The sequence below is a fragment of the Phalacrocorax carbo genome, chromosome 16, assembly GCF_963921805.1.
Source record: "Phalacrocorax carbo chromosome 16, bPhaCar2.1, whole genome shotgun sequence".
NCBI lineage: Eukaryota > Metazoa > Chordata > Aves > Suliformes > Phalacrocoracidae > Phalacrocorax > Phalacrocorax carbo.
The window spans coordinates 9,008,607-9,021,325 of NC_087528.1; the positions used below are offsets into that span (position 1 = coordinate 9,008,607).

General features: G+C 62.0%; 2 protein-coding genes across 3 annotated transcripts; one reads left to right on the forward strand and one right to left on the reverse strand.

The window, feature by feature from the left end:
• Nucleotides 1-191: 191 nt before the first annotated feature.
• Nucleotides 192-8,751, reverse strand: SLC26A11 (solute carrier family 26 member 11). Of its 2 annotated transcripts, none has more exons than XM_064466988.1 (16): nt 8,302-8,751; nt 7,819-8,011; nt 7,538-7,623; nt 6,598-6,677; nt 5,647-5,789; nt 5,185-5,360; nt 4,957-5,029; nt 4,496-4,546; nt 3,628-3,688; nt 3,199-3,254; nt 2,936-3,076; nt 2,678-2,805; nt 2,166-2,265; nt 1,745-1,878; nt 1,335-1,407; nt 192-1,105 (listed from the first exon to the last, which is right to left on the reverse strand). In XM_064466988.1, exons 1-16 carry the CDS (start codon nt 8,497-8,499, stop codon nt 1,011-1,013), a joined length of 1,788 nt encoding a protein of 595 aa, XP_064323058.1. In that variant the 5' UTR covers nt 8,500-8,751; the 3' UTR covers nt 192-1,010. The 2 variants fall into 2 exon arrangements, with proteins under 2 accessions (XP_064323058.1, XP_064323057.1); XM_064466987.1 differs by having other exon boundaries at nt 1,745-1,881.
• SGSH (N-sulfoglucosamine sulfohydrolase) lies at nt 8,743-12,545 on the forward strand. Its single transcript, XM_064466989.1, has 8 exons — nt 8,743-8,932; nt 9,269-9,429; nt 9,669-9,774; nt 10,241-10,391; nt 10,658-10,814; nt 11,038-11,119; nt 11,204-11,407; nt 11,744-12,545. Exons 1-8 carry the CDS (start codon nt 8,845-8,847, stop codon nt 12,301-12,303), a joined length of 1,509 nt encoding a protein of 502 aa, XP_064323059.1. The 5' UTR covers nt 8,743-8,844; the 3' UTR covers nt 12,304-12,545.
• Nucleotides 12,546-12,719: the final 174 nt, after the last annotated feature.

A 12,719-nucleotide genomic window follows, 5' to 3' on the forward strand; every position in this document is an offset into this window, starting at 1 on the left:
ACACCTGCAAACGCTTTGGCAGGTAGAGCTGTGCCAGAGCACACCTTTGGGCACTGAGCAGAGGCAGCCTGAGCCTGGTAACAGTTGTTTATCCTTGGTTTGCTAAACCACGCCCAGAAATTAGAGTTTAATTTGTCTTCCCACATAAAAGGTAAAAGCTTCCCCCAAAGGAAGGCAAAGATCGCACTGACTCATTTCAAAGATTGCTTTACTATACCCTCCTTAGGGCGGTCTCAGCCAAGGGCAGTTCAAGAAAACTGCTTTCCCCCGAAACCTTGACTTGCCAGCCACACTGCCTGCCAGCACTACTGCTTTTTGCAGCCATTTCACAGCAAGGCAAGCACAAGCTGGTGTCACAGTGCCTGTCCCCTCGGGTACCTGGCAGGAGTCAGGTGAGGGGCTGCACCCGTGGGGCAACAGCCCAGCTCTGCCCCGTGGCAGCATTTGGCAGAAAACCCCATAAACCAAGAGGGAGTAAAATCATGGATGCTTTTCAACTCCCAGCAGCCTGAAGTTGGGAGCTGCAGTGTGCCCTTGGCATGGAGGGCAGCACCAGCATCCTTGAAACGTGCTTTGACAAGAGTACGCTCTGTGTCAGAGTTCAGTATGTCCCAGAATAAGAAAAGTATCCAGAATTAAAACAGCTGATTTTAAAAGACAGCAGCTTCGAGGCTGGGGAAGGCCTGAAGGAGGGATGGCTTTTTCCTGATGACTGTGATAGGGAACGGTTTTGCCCCGCTAATCGCTTCCAGGGGCCATCTGTCCTTGGCCTTGTCCTACCCTCCCCTGCGTGGGACATAGGGATGGTCCCAGCCCCAACAGGCATCCCACCAGCCGCCCAGGAGGAAGGACAGGGGCAGGCAGCTCCCGTGGAGGGCTTTGGTCAGATGTCACTGGGGTGTCACAGCCACCACTCTGCGTGGCACAGGACATACAGCCCCAGCGTAATCAGAGGTGAGGAGACGACAAGGTGATGCTGCCCTTGAGGAGGTCCCAGGCAGCTCCTCGACTCACTGGATGAGCCCTGCGGGTAGCAGCGAGGTCTCGCTGGTGCTGGTGAAGGGGGGTGACCAGCCACCCTCCGGCTCTGCTCCTCCACACCGCTCTGAGCCAGGAAGGGGGAGAAGCAGGACAGAGAGTTAAGGCAAGGCTCGCCATGCATCCCTGAGGCTGGGGTGACCCCACTTTCTGGGGAGGCCCCTGCAGCCCCCTGCACTGCAGCTTTGGGGCCTGACAAATGTCAGAATACTAGGCTCGCCTTCCAGAGCCCTGCTCAGCAGCAGCCTGGGGAACCCCAGCCCCTGGAGAGCACCCAGGGCAGCCCAGAGCCTCACCTGCCTCCTCCCAGCTGGGGAAATATTGGAATCCTTCTAAGTCTGCCGACAGTAGGACTTGCAGAACAGGGTCCTGAGGGCAGAGAAACCTGGGCTGGGGGAGCCTGCTGCTGGCCGCTTCCTGTCTCCCCAGGGCTATGAGTCCCCCAGCCAGCCCAGGGCAGAGGACGCAGCCCTTCCCTGCCACCCTGCATCCTGCAGCTGGAGTCAGATGCTGCAGCCTCCACCTCTTTGAGATGAAGGCGCTACCAGAAGAGAGGCAGCAGCATCCTCGCGGCAGGTGCCAGCACCCAGCGCAGACCGTGCAGGAAAGACAGCCGGGCTGAGCCCATCAGCACAGAGCTGACACCTGGCGCAGGGAGACGCAGCAGGACCCAGCGCAGGGCCAGCCGAGGCTGCGTCCCACGTACCTGCAGGCTGCAGAAGGTCAGTGAGAGGCCCTGCTTGCGCAGCTCCTGCAGCAGCTCTGCGAGCCCCACCACCACCGTGTAATCAATGCTGCTGATGTGGCGACAGTCCAGGATGACGGAGCGTGGTGGAGATGCTGCTGGAAGAAGAGCATACAGTCATGTCCCTGACGAGTCCAGAAATGACCAGCCCAAGGGACACAGCCCTTAGAGCCAGTCATGGCTGGAAGGGGTGAGACAGCCATGGGACAGTGGCAGTGACCAGGGGCTGGTCCCTGCTGCAGAGAAGCTGTGCTGGCCCTGCTTGCACCCGCAGCCTGCATGCCTGGGCAGCACTTGCCGTCACCCCCCAGCAGTGATCCAGGCGGGCACCAGGTTACAGCTGGGTCCCTGGGACAAGGCGGCAGGCTGGGGAGCACTATACCTGCCAGGACACGGCTGCACACAGCATCCCGGAGGCACTCTATGGCTGGGAAGTGCAGGCTGCTCCCCGGCTGCACGAGGAGCACGTCCCCCTCCGACACCTGCACAAGACCCCGGAGGAGGAGGATGAGTCATGGGGAGCTCAGGGCTGTGACCTTCCCCAGGTGGGGACAACTGCCCATGTGACAAAGCAAAGCACTGTCCTTCCTGCTGGCGGGGGGCATGCAGGAGCCCCCATCTCTCAGGGAAACTCCCCATCTGCACAGGTCCCAGGCATCAGCAGGAACAGGGACAGCGATGTCTCCCTCTCCTGTTCTCAGCTCCTGGGATACCCTTTTCTCATGCTCATTAAAAGGGGTCCCTTTGCCACACCGATGGCCGGCTGGGGCCACGGGATATGGTGGGAGCAGGTCAGAAACATCCTGCACCCCAGCGCCCCACTGTCCTTTGGGAGCCCCCTCCCAGCTCCCCACTCCCTGGTGAGCCCGGCTGGCCCTGCCGCATCCAGCCCACCTTTATTGGGGGCCTGGCAATGGAGTAGAGAAGGAAAATCCCTGAGGTCAGCACTCCAGCCACAATGCCATACTGGACCTCCCAGAAGCAGAGCAGGAACGTCACACAGAGGGGCACAAGGTCCAGCCCTGCAAGAGAGATGACCCAGGCTCAGCTGTGCCTTGTGCTTGTACCACAGGGCCCTGTGGGACAGTGCCTGCTCTGCAGGCAGAGCCAGATTGTGTCAGGGGATCGACCACCCCCAGCTTGTGCCCTCACTCTTAACCCGCCAGAGAGTCCTGAAGATCCCAGGATCAAACATGGGGACCACAGCTGAGATGATGACGGCGGCCAGCGCCGCTTTGGGGATGTAGTAGAAGAGCGAGGTGAGGTATGCCAGCGAGAGCAGGACCAGGGCCCCTGCGGGAGATGGGGAACAGCTGAGCCATGGGGCCCCTGACACCCAGGGTGCCCAGGGGGAGCAGGTGCTGGGCAGGGGGCCCGCAAAGCAGCCCACAGCGGGGTTGGGGGTTCTACCCTACCTGTGACAAGCCCTCCTGCAGGAGTGCAGACGCCTGATTGCGCGTTCACTGCTGTCCTGAAATGCAAAGCAACACACTGTCCCAGGCTGTGCTGGGGCTGGCCGGGGCTGGCAGCTACCCCTATCCACTGCCTAGAGACCCCCCCTCAGGAAAACCACCCACCCCATCAGACCCCACCAGGGAGAAACAGGAGCAAGCCCACAGCTCCCAGCCTGCAGCAGGACCACAGAGCAAGATTGGAGGGAAGATCACCACAGGACCCATGCATAGCCTGGCAGCTGAGGTGGGCAGCTGGGGACCAGGACATGAGCTCAGGGACCCACCAGGGTCCACACAACCTTCTGCCCAAGAACTTGCAGAGCCCCCTCATTGCACAGCAACAGCGAGCATCCTGCGGGCTGGGGCTCCACTCCCCCTCCTGCTACCCACCGGCCAAAGCTGCCTGTGATGGGATACGATGAGACGAAGGAGCCCAGGATGTTGGCGAAGCCTGCAGTAGGGAAGGAGAGGAGCTGGGGATGCAGCACCTATGGCAGGCACTGCCCCAGGCCACGAGACTGGCCTGTGCCCTTGTTGTCACCTCCTCCATCCCCAGGCTGGTACCCGGGGCTGGATCAGAGCCCATCCAGCCGTGTGAGCTGGGCTCAGGCTGCTCTGGAAATTGCGAAGCTGTGAGAAAGGCTTGGGGGTTGCCAAACAAGATAAGAAAAGTAAAACTTCAGGAAGAGTTAGAGCTGCTGAGATGGAGATCTCTCATAGCTCAGGGGCTGTGGGACTGTGGGAAAATAACGGAAGACTAGCGAGGAGGATTGTAAACATTCTCAAGTGACTTGCAGCTGCGGTATCGAAAAACACATATATTGTACTAATTGTTGTTTGGCCTTGTGTGTTGGACAAATAGAACATCTGTGTTTAGATGATACAGGCCTGTGATAGACTTAGAGGCACCCTATCAAACATGCTTGAGATTCCTGCCCTGCTACGGGAAGGTTCAAAGCACAGTGGTAAACTATGCCTGTGTGAATCCTTGATAAATAGGCGAAAACAGCAGGTTTGTTGATCCTCTAGCAAGGACCGAGCTCTGCTGTGCCTGCGTCCCTGCTTCTGTGCTTCTGCCAGGTGCTGCTTCGGGGATCCCCCGGTTGACACGGTAACAAAGATAAATTTACTATTTGCATTTCATCCATGGTTTTGTGGTTGTTCCTGAGTCCTGCCTGTGCCGACTCACCCAGGGACACAGGACAGTGCTTGGGCCAGATCCCCACCCCCTACCCTTCTGCTCCCAGAGGCCTCTTACCCATAGCCAGCAGCTCCTGGTTGGGGTCAATCCTGTAATCATTCTGTGAGGCTGAAAGGAGACAAGAGGCATCGCCCAGAGCTTCCCGCAGGCACAGCCTGCCATGCGCACGGAGCAGGGCCGGCAATGCCTGGGACAGCTGTGGGACCCCATCCCAGCACCACCCCTGTCCCAGCACCTCCCGAGCAGCCCAAGACAGTGCTCAGCTCCTGTGCAAACTCCAGCCCATGCACAATGGAGGATCCTCCCAGCCCACTCCCCAGTCAGGCATGGGGCCAGGGGAGGGGGTCAGCAGCACCCCGCGGAACCCCTCCTGCCATCCCACACTATGAACCGGGCTCGGCACAGGCAGCCCAGTCCCTCCCACTGCCCCCATGGGAACAGCAACGTCCCCAGCACCCCAAGCCCCCTGCAGAGACCCCTCCTGAGAGTGCAGGCGCGGGAACCTGGTGCAGCCGTACCAAAAGCCTTGGCAATCGCCACAGTCTCCAGCAGGCCCATGAGCGGGACCACGGCCAGACCGACCCCTATGTCCTGGTGGGGAAGGACATGGTGAGTGTTGCCACCAAGGCACGAGGGTCACCCCACAGCAGAGCCTCCTCCCAGTGCACGGGGAGCCAGCAAACACAAGAGTGAAGAGACAGCAGCCCGCAGGGAGCCCAGCCTCTGACGGCCAGCCTGGCACCCACCTCCACCATGCTCCTGAAGGGGATGGTGCCATTGGGTGTAGCCATGGAGAAGCGCGGCAGCTGGAAGGCAGGGAGGCCCTGGGGGATGCTGCCGGTGAGCGTGAGCGGCTGGGATCCCATCACCTGGAAGGAGTAAGCAACCAGGCCAGCAAACAGGACTACAAGGGCGTTGCGTGCTACAGTGGAGAGAGCAACCATAAAAACCTGCCCATAGCCCAGCGTGGCAGGAGGGATGGCAGGAGGTGGGTACCCAGGCTGCTGAGGTCTTCCAAGCTTTAGGAAGGGGCATGCACAGCAGCAAGACCATCCTGGGGACTTTGTCCTCCCCAACCCACCTCCAGGTCTCAGCTCCTGCCAACCTGGGCTTTACCAGTTTTGGGCTGTCTCTTCCTTGCCCAGAAGAGATGAGACCCCAGGAGGGATGGCTGTGGGAAAGGAGAGGGCAGGGGATGGCCAACGCACCCGTGGTGGAGGTCCAGACAATCAGGTAGCTGACCCTGGCAGCCAGTGGCTCCGCGGGGGCTGCTCGGGGCAGGCGGCCCTTCATCGCCCGGAGCCCTGCCAGCGCAGCCAGGCAGGCCAGCCCCAGGACGACGTCCCCAGCCCTGCAACATGCACAATGCCAGTCCAAACATGCTGCAGGGCCCAGGGAGAGCTACCGCAAAACCCCACAGGAGGAAGAGCATGTGCCCAGGCATGTGCTGCGGCTCTGCAGGAAGGTGCATATCTGCCGGCACCTCCACACCACTGGCAAAACATGTCACCTCCCTGGGGGGCGGCAGGAGAGGGAGGAGGGGGTCTCCCCCAGTCAGAGGTATGATGCTAATGGGTTTGTGGGCTATTCATAAAGAGGGAAGAAGGACCCCTGTGACAGGCAGGATCTGTGCAGTGGGATCTGCCTCCTCCCCCTCCTGCTGCTGCCCCTCCCAGCTAGGCTCAGAGGTCTTCTGCCAGCCGTGATGAAGTTGACCCTGTGTATCATTGTGCTGCGTGTGAAACCCAAGCTGTGGCACAGACCCCGAGCCACAGGTACAGCTAATGGGAGAGGGCAGGGCACAGGGGTGCCTGAGCTCCCTCTTGGACTGCCAAAAATTGGAGAACTTATGACACAGATAGTCCTAAGGATGTGTCTTTGAGCTGGCAAAATCCTGGTGTACCTAACCGGGAGCAGAAAATAGGACAAGTCTGCCCCATCCTTCCCCTTGGCCAGCTTGGGAGCCCATGTGCTGCCCCATCTTCAAATTTCCAGCTCAAATGGAAATGGCTGAGAACAAGCACTTGTGCCACAGCGCTGGGCGGGGACTGAGAAATCAGTCCAAGGTGTGGCCGAAGAGGTGGGGAGCAAAGCAGCAGAGCCCGAGACCCTGCAGCTGCAGGGGGACAGAGCAGGGCAGGCGCAGAGACAGTGCTGACCTGGTCTCCCCGATCCTCCGCAGCGTCTCATACACCTGCAGAAAAAACTGCCGAGGGATCCCCTGCAGCCCCAGGATGTTCTGTGCAGGAAGACAAAGCCTAGTGAAAGCCTGGCACAACTCAGGCTGCCGGGCGCCATGGAGGAATGGCCAGGAGCACCGGGGCTCAGCCTTGCCCAGGGTCCTAGTACACACACGGTGTTGGTGCTGCTGGTGTGAGAGTTCCTCAGCGACCACCCCATGCTTCCGCACACACTCCAGGATGGCCCTTTCCCTGCACAGCTGCGTGCAGGCAGGGCTCAGAGGTACTCTGAGATGCCTTCACCCAGTCCTGCACACACAGCTGAGCAGCTCCCAGGAAGGGGTTCAGTTTGGGGCTCCAGCCCAGCCTGCACAGCCCTGCCCTCCCCTGGCACCATGCTGGGAGCGGCAGCAAGGGTGCAGGACCTTCACAGCAGCCACTGCTGCAACCGCAGCCATTAGCCAACACCAGCCTGATGGTTCCTTGCACAGCCTGACACCATCTCTCCAAGCCTCTGATTTTGGTTAACCACAAAGGAAGCATTGCAGCCCCAGGAGAGCCGGAGTGCCTCAGGCCCCTGAGAGGCCAGCAAGGGACCAGCAGAGCTGCAAACCCACCGTGCCCGAGAATCACCCAGCGCCTCCTGCAAGTGACCAAATCAAATGCTCTGGTTTTACTGGTGTCCTGAATGCCACCAGCCAGTCATCGGCAGAGGGTGCGTTAGGCTTGGCCTGCTCAGAACAGGGCACTCAGTGACCCACCGAAACCGTTGTCAGGAGCGGACCTGTGCCCCCTTTGCAGCCCACTCCTCTCACACCGAGCACATTGCCTAGCCCGGTACGAAATATCCCAGCTCCGCAGCATTGCCAGCTCCAGGAGAGAGCGGGCAAGGTGTCCAGAGAAGACCAGCAGACCCTACCTTGATCTGGTTGAAGCTAATGGTGATGGAAGCAGCTGATGTAAAGCCTTTAATGACTGGGCAGGAAATGAAATCCAGAAGGAAACCTGCACAGGACGGGCAGCAGTAAGCATGCTGCTGGCCCCAGCGGGGAGCACAGGGTGTTTGCATGCACACAGAACTGTCACAAGCATTAGCAGGACAACCCCAGCGTCTTGGAAAGCACAAGGGAGGGGGGTAACAACTACAAGATGTACAGTGACGTCCTAAAAATGCAACTGTGCATGGCAAGAGCATCTCACCGAGGTGCAGGAGGCCCATGGTCAGCTGGATGCAGCCGGAGAGGAAGGCGAGCAGGACAGCATAGACAGGCTCGTGGAACGCATACGAAGAGACAAGCAGTGACATGATAGCTGTGGGACCCAGTGTCACATCCTTGGCGGTGCCCAGGAAGCAGTAGACAAAGCAGCCCATGAAGGAAGAGTAGAGGCCATACTGCAAGGGGACAAAAGAAGCACTGGCACAACGCCGGCAACTGGGAAATGCCGGGCACCTCCAGGACGAAGAGGGCTGGGCTGCCCTCAGGTCCCTCCAGCGCCCACAGCCAGTCCTGAGCAAACACACAGCGTCTGTGGCTTCCTGCCCATGGAAAACTGCAGAGGACCAGCCCTCGGCCGCCTGGCCGTCCAGCCCTCCCTGCCCTCCCCGCCATACTGCCAGCCGCAGGCAGCGGTCAGGGAGCCGGTGTCCCCAGGCACCCATGGGTGCAGGGTGCTGCCACCCACCTGGAGGGGCAGCCCGGCCACCTCGGCATAGGCCAATGCCTGCGGCACGACGGTGAGCCCCACGGTCAGGCCGGCGATCACGTCGAGCTGCAGCCAGGCCAGAGAATAGCGCGGGAGCCAGCGCAGGACGGGCAGCCTCGTCCGCAGCCCCGGGCACGGGCAGCCCTGCCCGCACTGCCGGCGCTCCGGTACCGGCATGGCGGGGCAGCGTCCCCCGGCCCGGCCGCCCCCGGGGGCCCGGAGCTCCCCGGGGGACGCAGAGGGACCGCGGGTTCGCACCCGTAGAACGGGCCGGGGCGAAGCGGGCCGGACACCCCCGCCGTGCCGGGGTTGCGGGGGGGCTCCGCGGGAGCCGTCGGGGTGAGCCCGTTCCCTGCCGCGGGGACCGGCGGCTCCCGCTGCATCCGGCAGCTCCGCCCGGGCCGGATCTGAGCCGCCGGGGCCGCCTCATGTGACCGGGGCAGAGGAGGAGCCGGAGCGGCCGGAGGAGCCGCCGAGCCCCGCCGAGCCCCGCCGCCGCCCGCCGGTGCCGGTGCCGGTGCCATGCGGTTCTGGGCGCTGGCGCTGCTGCTGGGCGCGCTCCGGCCCGGCGGGGCCCCGGTCCCGGCCCGCAACGTGCTGCTCCTCCTGGGTGAGTGCGGCCGCCGGCCCGGCGGAGCCCCGGGACCGGGCCTGAATCCGAGCCCGTCGCCCCCAGCCCTGGGACCGGCCCCGCGGCGGGGTCCTCCTGCTCGGGGCTCGGCGCTCGGGGCGCCCCGTGGGCAGCGGAGGGACGGCCCCGGGGGTCCCGCTGCATCCCCTCTGCTGGGATGGTCGCCGCAGCACCGGCCCCGGCCCGGGTCACCCCCAGCCCAGGGATGCTCCCGGCGTCATTAGTGTCACCCGGGGTTCACCCCCCGCACCGTTAGGGACCCGCCGGGGGCAGGCCGGGTGCTGCAGGGCTCACCCCGCACCCCTCCCACTGCAGCGGATGACGGTGGCTTTGAGAGCGGTGCCTACAACAACTCGGCCATCCGGACACCCAACCTGGACGCGCTGGCCCAGCGCAGCGTGGTCTTCCAGAATGCCTTCACCTCCGTCAGCAGCTGCTCCCCGAGCCGGGCCAGCATCCTGACCGGCTTACCCCAGGTAGGGGCACCCACACGCGCCGGGGCGGGGGCTGCCAGGCTGCGGTGGGCACTCGGCAATAACCGGAGCCTGCGTGCTTACAGCATGGTCACAGGACCTGGCAATCCCTCCGTGCCCGCTGACCCACTCTCTCCCCCGTCCCCTGCTTCCCATGCTTATACACTTCATGCACAGCTGGACTTGTTTTGGGGCCGGGCTGGCAGACATCATCCAACCGTGTTGTCTCCCCTCACCTGCAGCACCAGAATGGGATGTACGGGCTGCACCAGGACGTGCACCACTTCAACTCTTTTGACAGCGTGCGGAGCCTGCCCCAGCTGCTCAGCCAAGCACGTGTCCGGACAGGTAGGGAGCCCAGGGCAAGTGACACGGGCAGGGAAACGCTCCCCTCCATGCACCAAACCCCCTTGGGTGAGAGCTTGATGGTTGACCCGCCTGCGAGCACCAAATGGACCCATGCCCATGCTCTGTGCTGACAACTGGATTTCACTTTGCTTCCTCCCACCACTGTTCCCCTGCCATCCTCATTATGCCTCACTTCTCTTCCTCATCTTGCTCCTTCCTGGTTCCCAGATTCACACAAGGCTCATGTGTGACCCAAAACTTCTACCCAGGCTGCTGAGTGGGTGGATCCCGTTTTCTGAGCAGATGTGGAAGTGCCTCTGCAACTGGCAGAAATGACTGGACAAGCCAGCAGCATCTTCCATTTCACCAGCGTTTGCCCAGCCCCCCAGGGAGGAGACAGCAGCATCAGCATCCTACCCCCTGCTCCCCACTGCTCCTGGCACACTGCATGTCTGCATTCTTGCAGGGATAATTGGGAAGAAGCATGTTGGGCCTGAGGCTGTCTACCCCTTCGACTTCGCCTACACAGAGGAGAACAGTTCGGTCTTGCAGGTTGGGAGAAACATCACTCGAATCAAAGCGCTTGTCCGGCAGTTCCTGCAGAGCCAGGACGAGAGGTGAGACGGCCCCTGTGTCCCTGGGGCAGGCTGCAAGGGGGCACGGGAGAGGAGAGGGAAACCGGCCTCGCTCAAGACATGTCTCCATGTCACAGATGGTCACAAATAGGAAGGGACACCTTGTCTCTGGGTCACCCCGTATCCAGAAGCCCAGATTAGGTGGGAGTCCTCCTGCCCACCCCAGCTCACCCCTGCACAGCCCAGGGCTGGTCTCAGGGGGCGTGGGCAGCCCTTCGCTACACCACTTCCACCCTCTCCATCTCTAGGCCTTTCTTCCTCTACGTTGCCTTCCACGACCCGCACCGCTGCGGACACTCCCAGCCCCAATACGGGGCCTTTTGTGAGAAATTCGGCAATGGAGAGAGTGGCATGGGCTGGATCCCGGACTGGAAGCCACAGCTCTACCGCCCAGAGCAAGTGCAGGTGGGAGCCTGCGGGGCTGCGTGGGGCTATATGGGGCTGCGTTGGGCTATATGGGGGCTGCATGTGATAGCGGCCTCCGCCTGAGCCAGGGTGGCTGCACGATGGCCCCCACCTCCATCACTGCCATCAGCGTTAAGGGTGAGAGCTGGCAAAGGCCACCCCAGCGTACCCACGGCCTCCTTCACCCTGGCTGCCGCATGCCGCTTTCCCTTTTTCTGTTTAGGTCCCCCACTTTGTTCCAGACACGCCGGCTGCCCGGGCGGACCTGGCAGCCCAGTACACAACCATCGGGCGCATGGACCAAGGTAGGAGCCGTGGGGGCCAGGCTGGTGCTAGTGAGGGATGCCATCCCTCCTGCCCCCTCCTCAGCTTTACCCCTCCATCCACAGGGATCGGGCTGGTCCTGGAGGAGCTGCAGCGTGCCGGCTTCCACAACAGCACCCTGGTGATCTACACCTCTGACAACGGCATCCCCTTCCCCAGCGGCAGGACCAACCTCTACCGATCAGGCACCGCTGAGCCCCTGCTGATCTCCTCCCCTGAGCACACCAAGCGCTGGGGGCAGGTCAGCCAGGCCTTTGTCACCCTCCTGGGTAAGAGCCCGTGCTCCCCAGGAGGGAGCAGAGGTGTGCAGAACTGTGCTGGGGCAGGCGTGAGCTGGTCCCCACCTTCCCCACACCAAAACCCAGGCTCGTCTCCTGGAGGACAGCCTGCAGCCCTCGGCACTGGCGCAGCCAGCCCTGGGAAGGGAGAGGAGGGACGATGGAGCAGCGGGGTCCCCTGCAGGGATGTCATTCCTGGGCTCAGCTCTGCAGCTTATCCCAGGACCACCCGCAGTCCACAGGGCAGACCCCAGGGACCCCAGCCCCTTTCCAGGGCTGAGTTTCCTCCCACAGGCACCAGCCCCCCATCTCTCCCTTCTCTTCCAGATCTCACACCGACCATTTTGGACTGGTTCTCCATTCCCTACCCTTCTTACAGCATCTTTGGCACAAAGCGGGTGCAGCTCACCGGAAAGTCTCTCCTGCCAGCACTGGAGTCGGAGCAGCCCTGGGCCACCGCCTTCAGCAGCCAGAGCCACCACGAGGTGACCATGTACTACCCCATGAGAGCCATCCAGCACCAGCAGTTCCGCCTCATTCACAACCTCAACTACAAGATGCCCTTTCCCATCGACCAGGACTTCTACGTCTCGCCCACCTTCCAAGACCTGCTCAACCGCACCAAGGCCGGGCAGCCAACCCACTGGAACAAGACCCTGCACCAGTACTACTACAGGGACCGCTGGGAGCTCTTTGACTGCATCCGCGACCCCACCGAGAGCCAGAACCTGGCCCCCGACCCCCACTATGCCACCGTCTTCCAGCTGCTTCGCGCGCAGCTCTTGAAGTGGCAGTGGGACACGGGTGACCCCTGGGTGTGTGCCCCTGACGCAGTCCTGGAGGAGAAACTGAGCCCCCAGTGCCGGCCGCTGCACAACGAGCTGTGAGCCTCGGCTCTGCCTGGTGTCCCCCATTGCCATGGGACAGCCATGCACTGCCCATCGGGCACGACGGGGTCAGAGCAGGATCCTGGCTGGGCCAGTGCCAAATCCCTGGGTGACATCCCAAGACTCAGCTCTCTGTACCACCACCACCAACGCCCTGGAACATTCAGGGGTCCTAGTGCCTTTATCCTCAGCCAGAGGAGCTGCAGGGCCAAGTTGCTCCTCAATAAAGCCTCCGAAGGAGACATCTCTGTTTTCACCTGGAGCTGAGCACGTCCCTGCCAGGTCCCAGCACCACGGTCTCCATGCAGCACCGCCTGCTGCCAGCCCTGCTGCGGAGGGGCGGCTGCACACCCATGGGGGAAAATAGGCCAGCAGGTACCAGCGAGGAGGCAGTTTAATTTAACAAAATATACGAA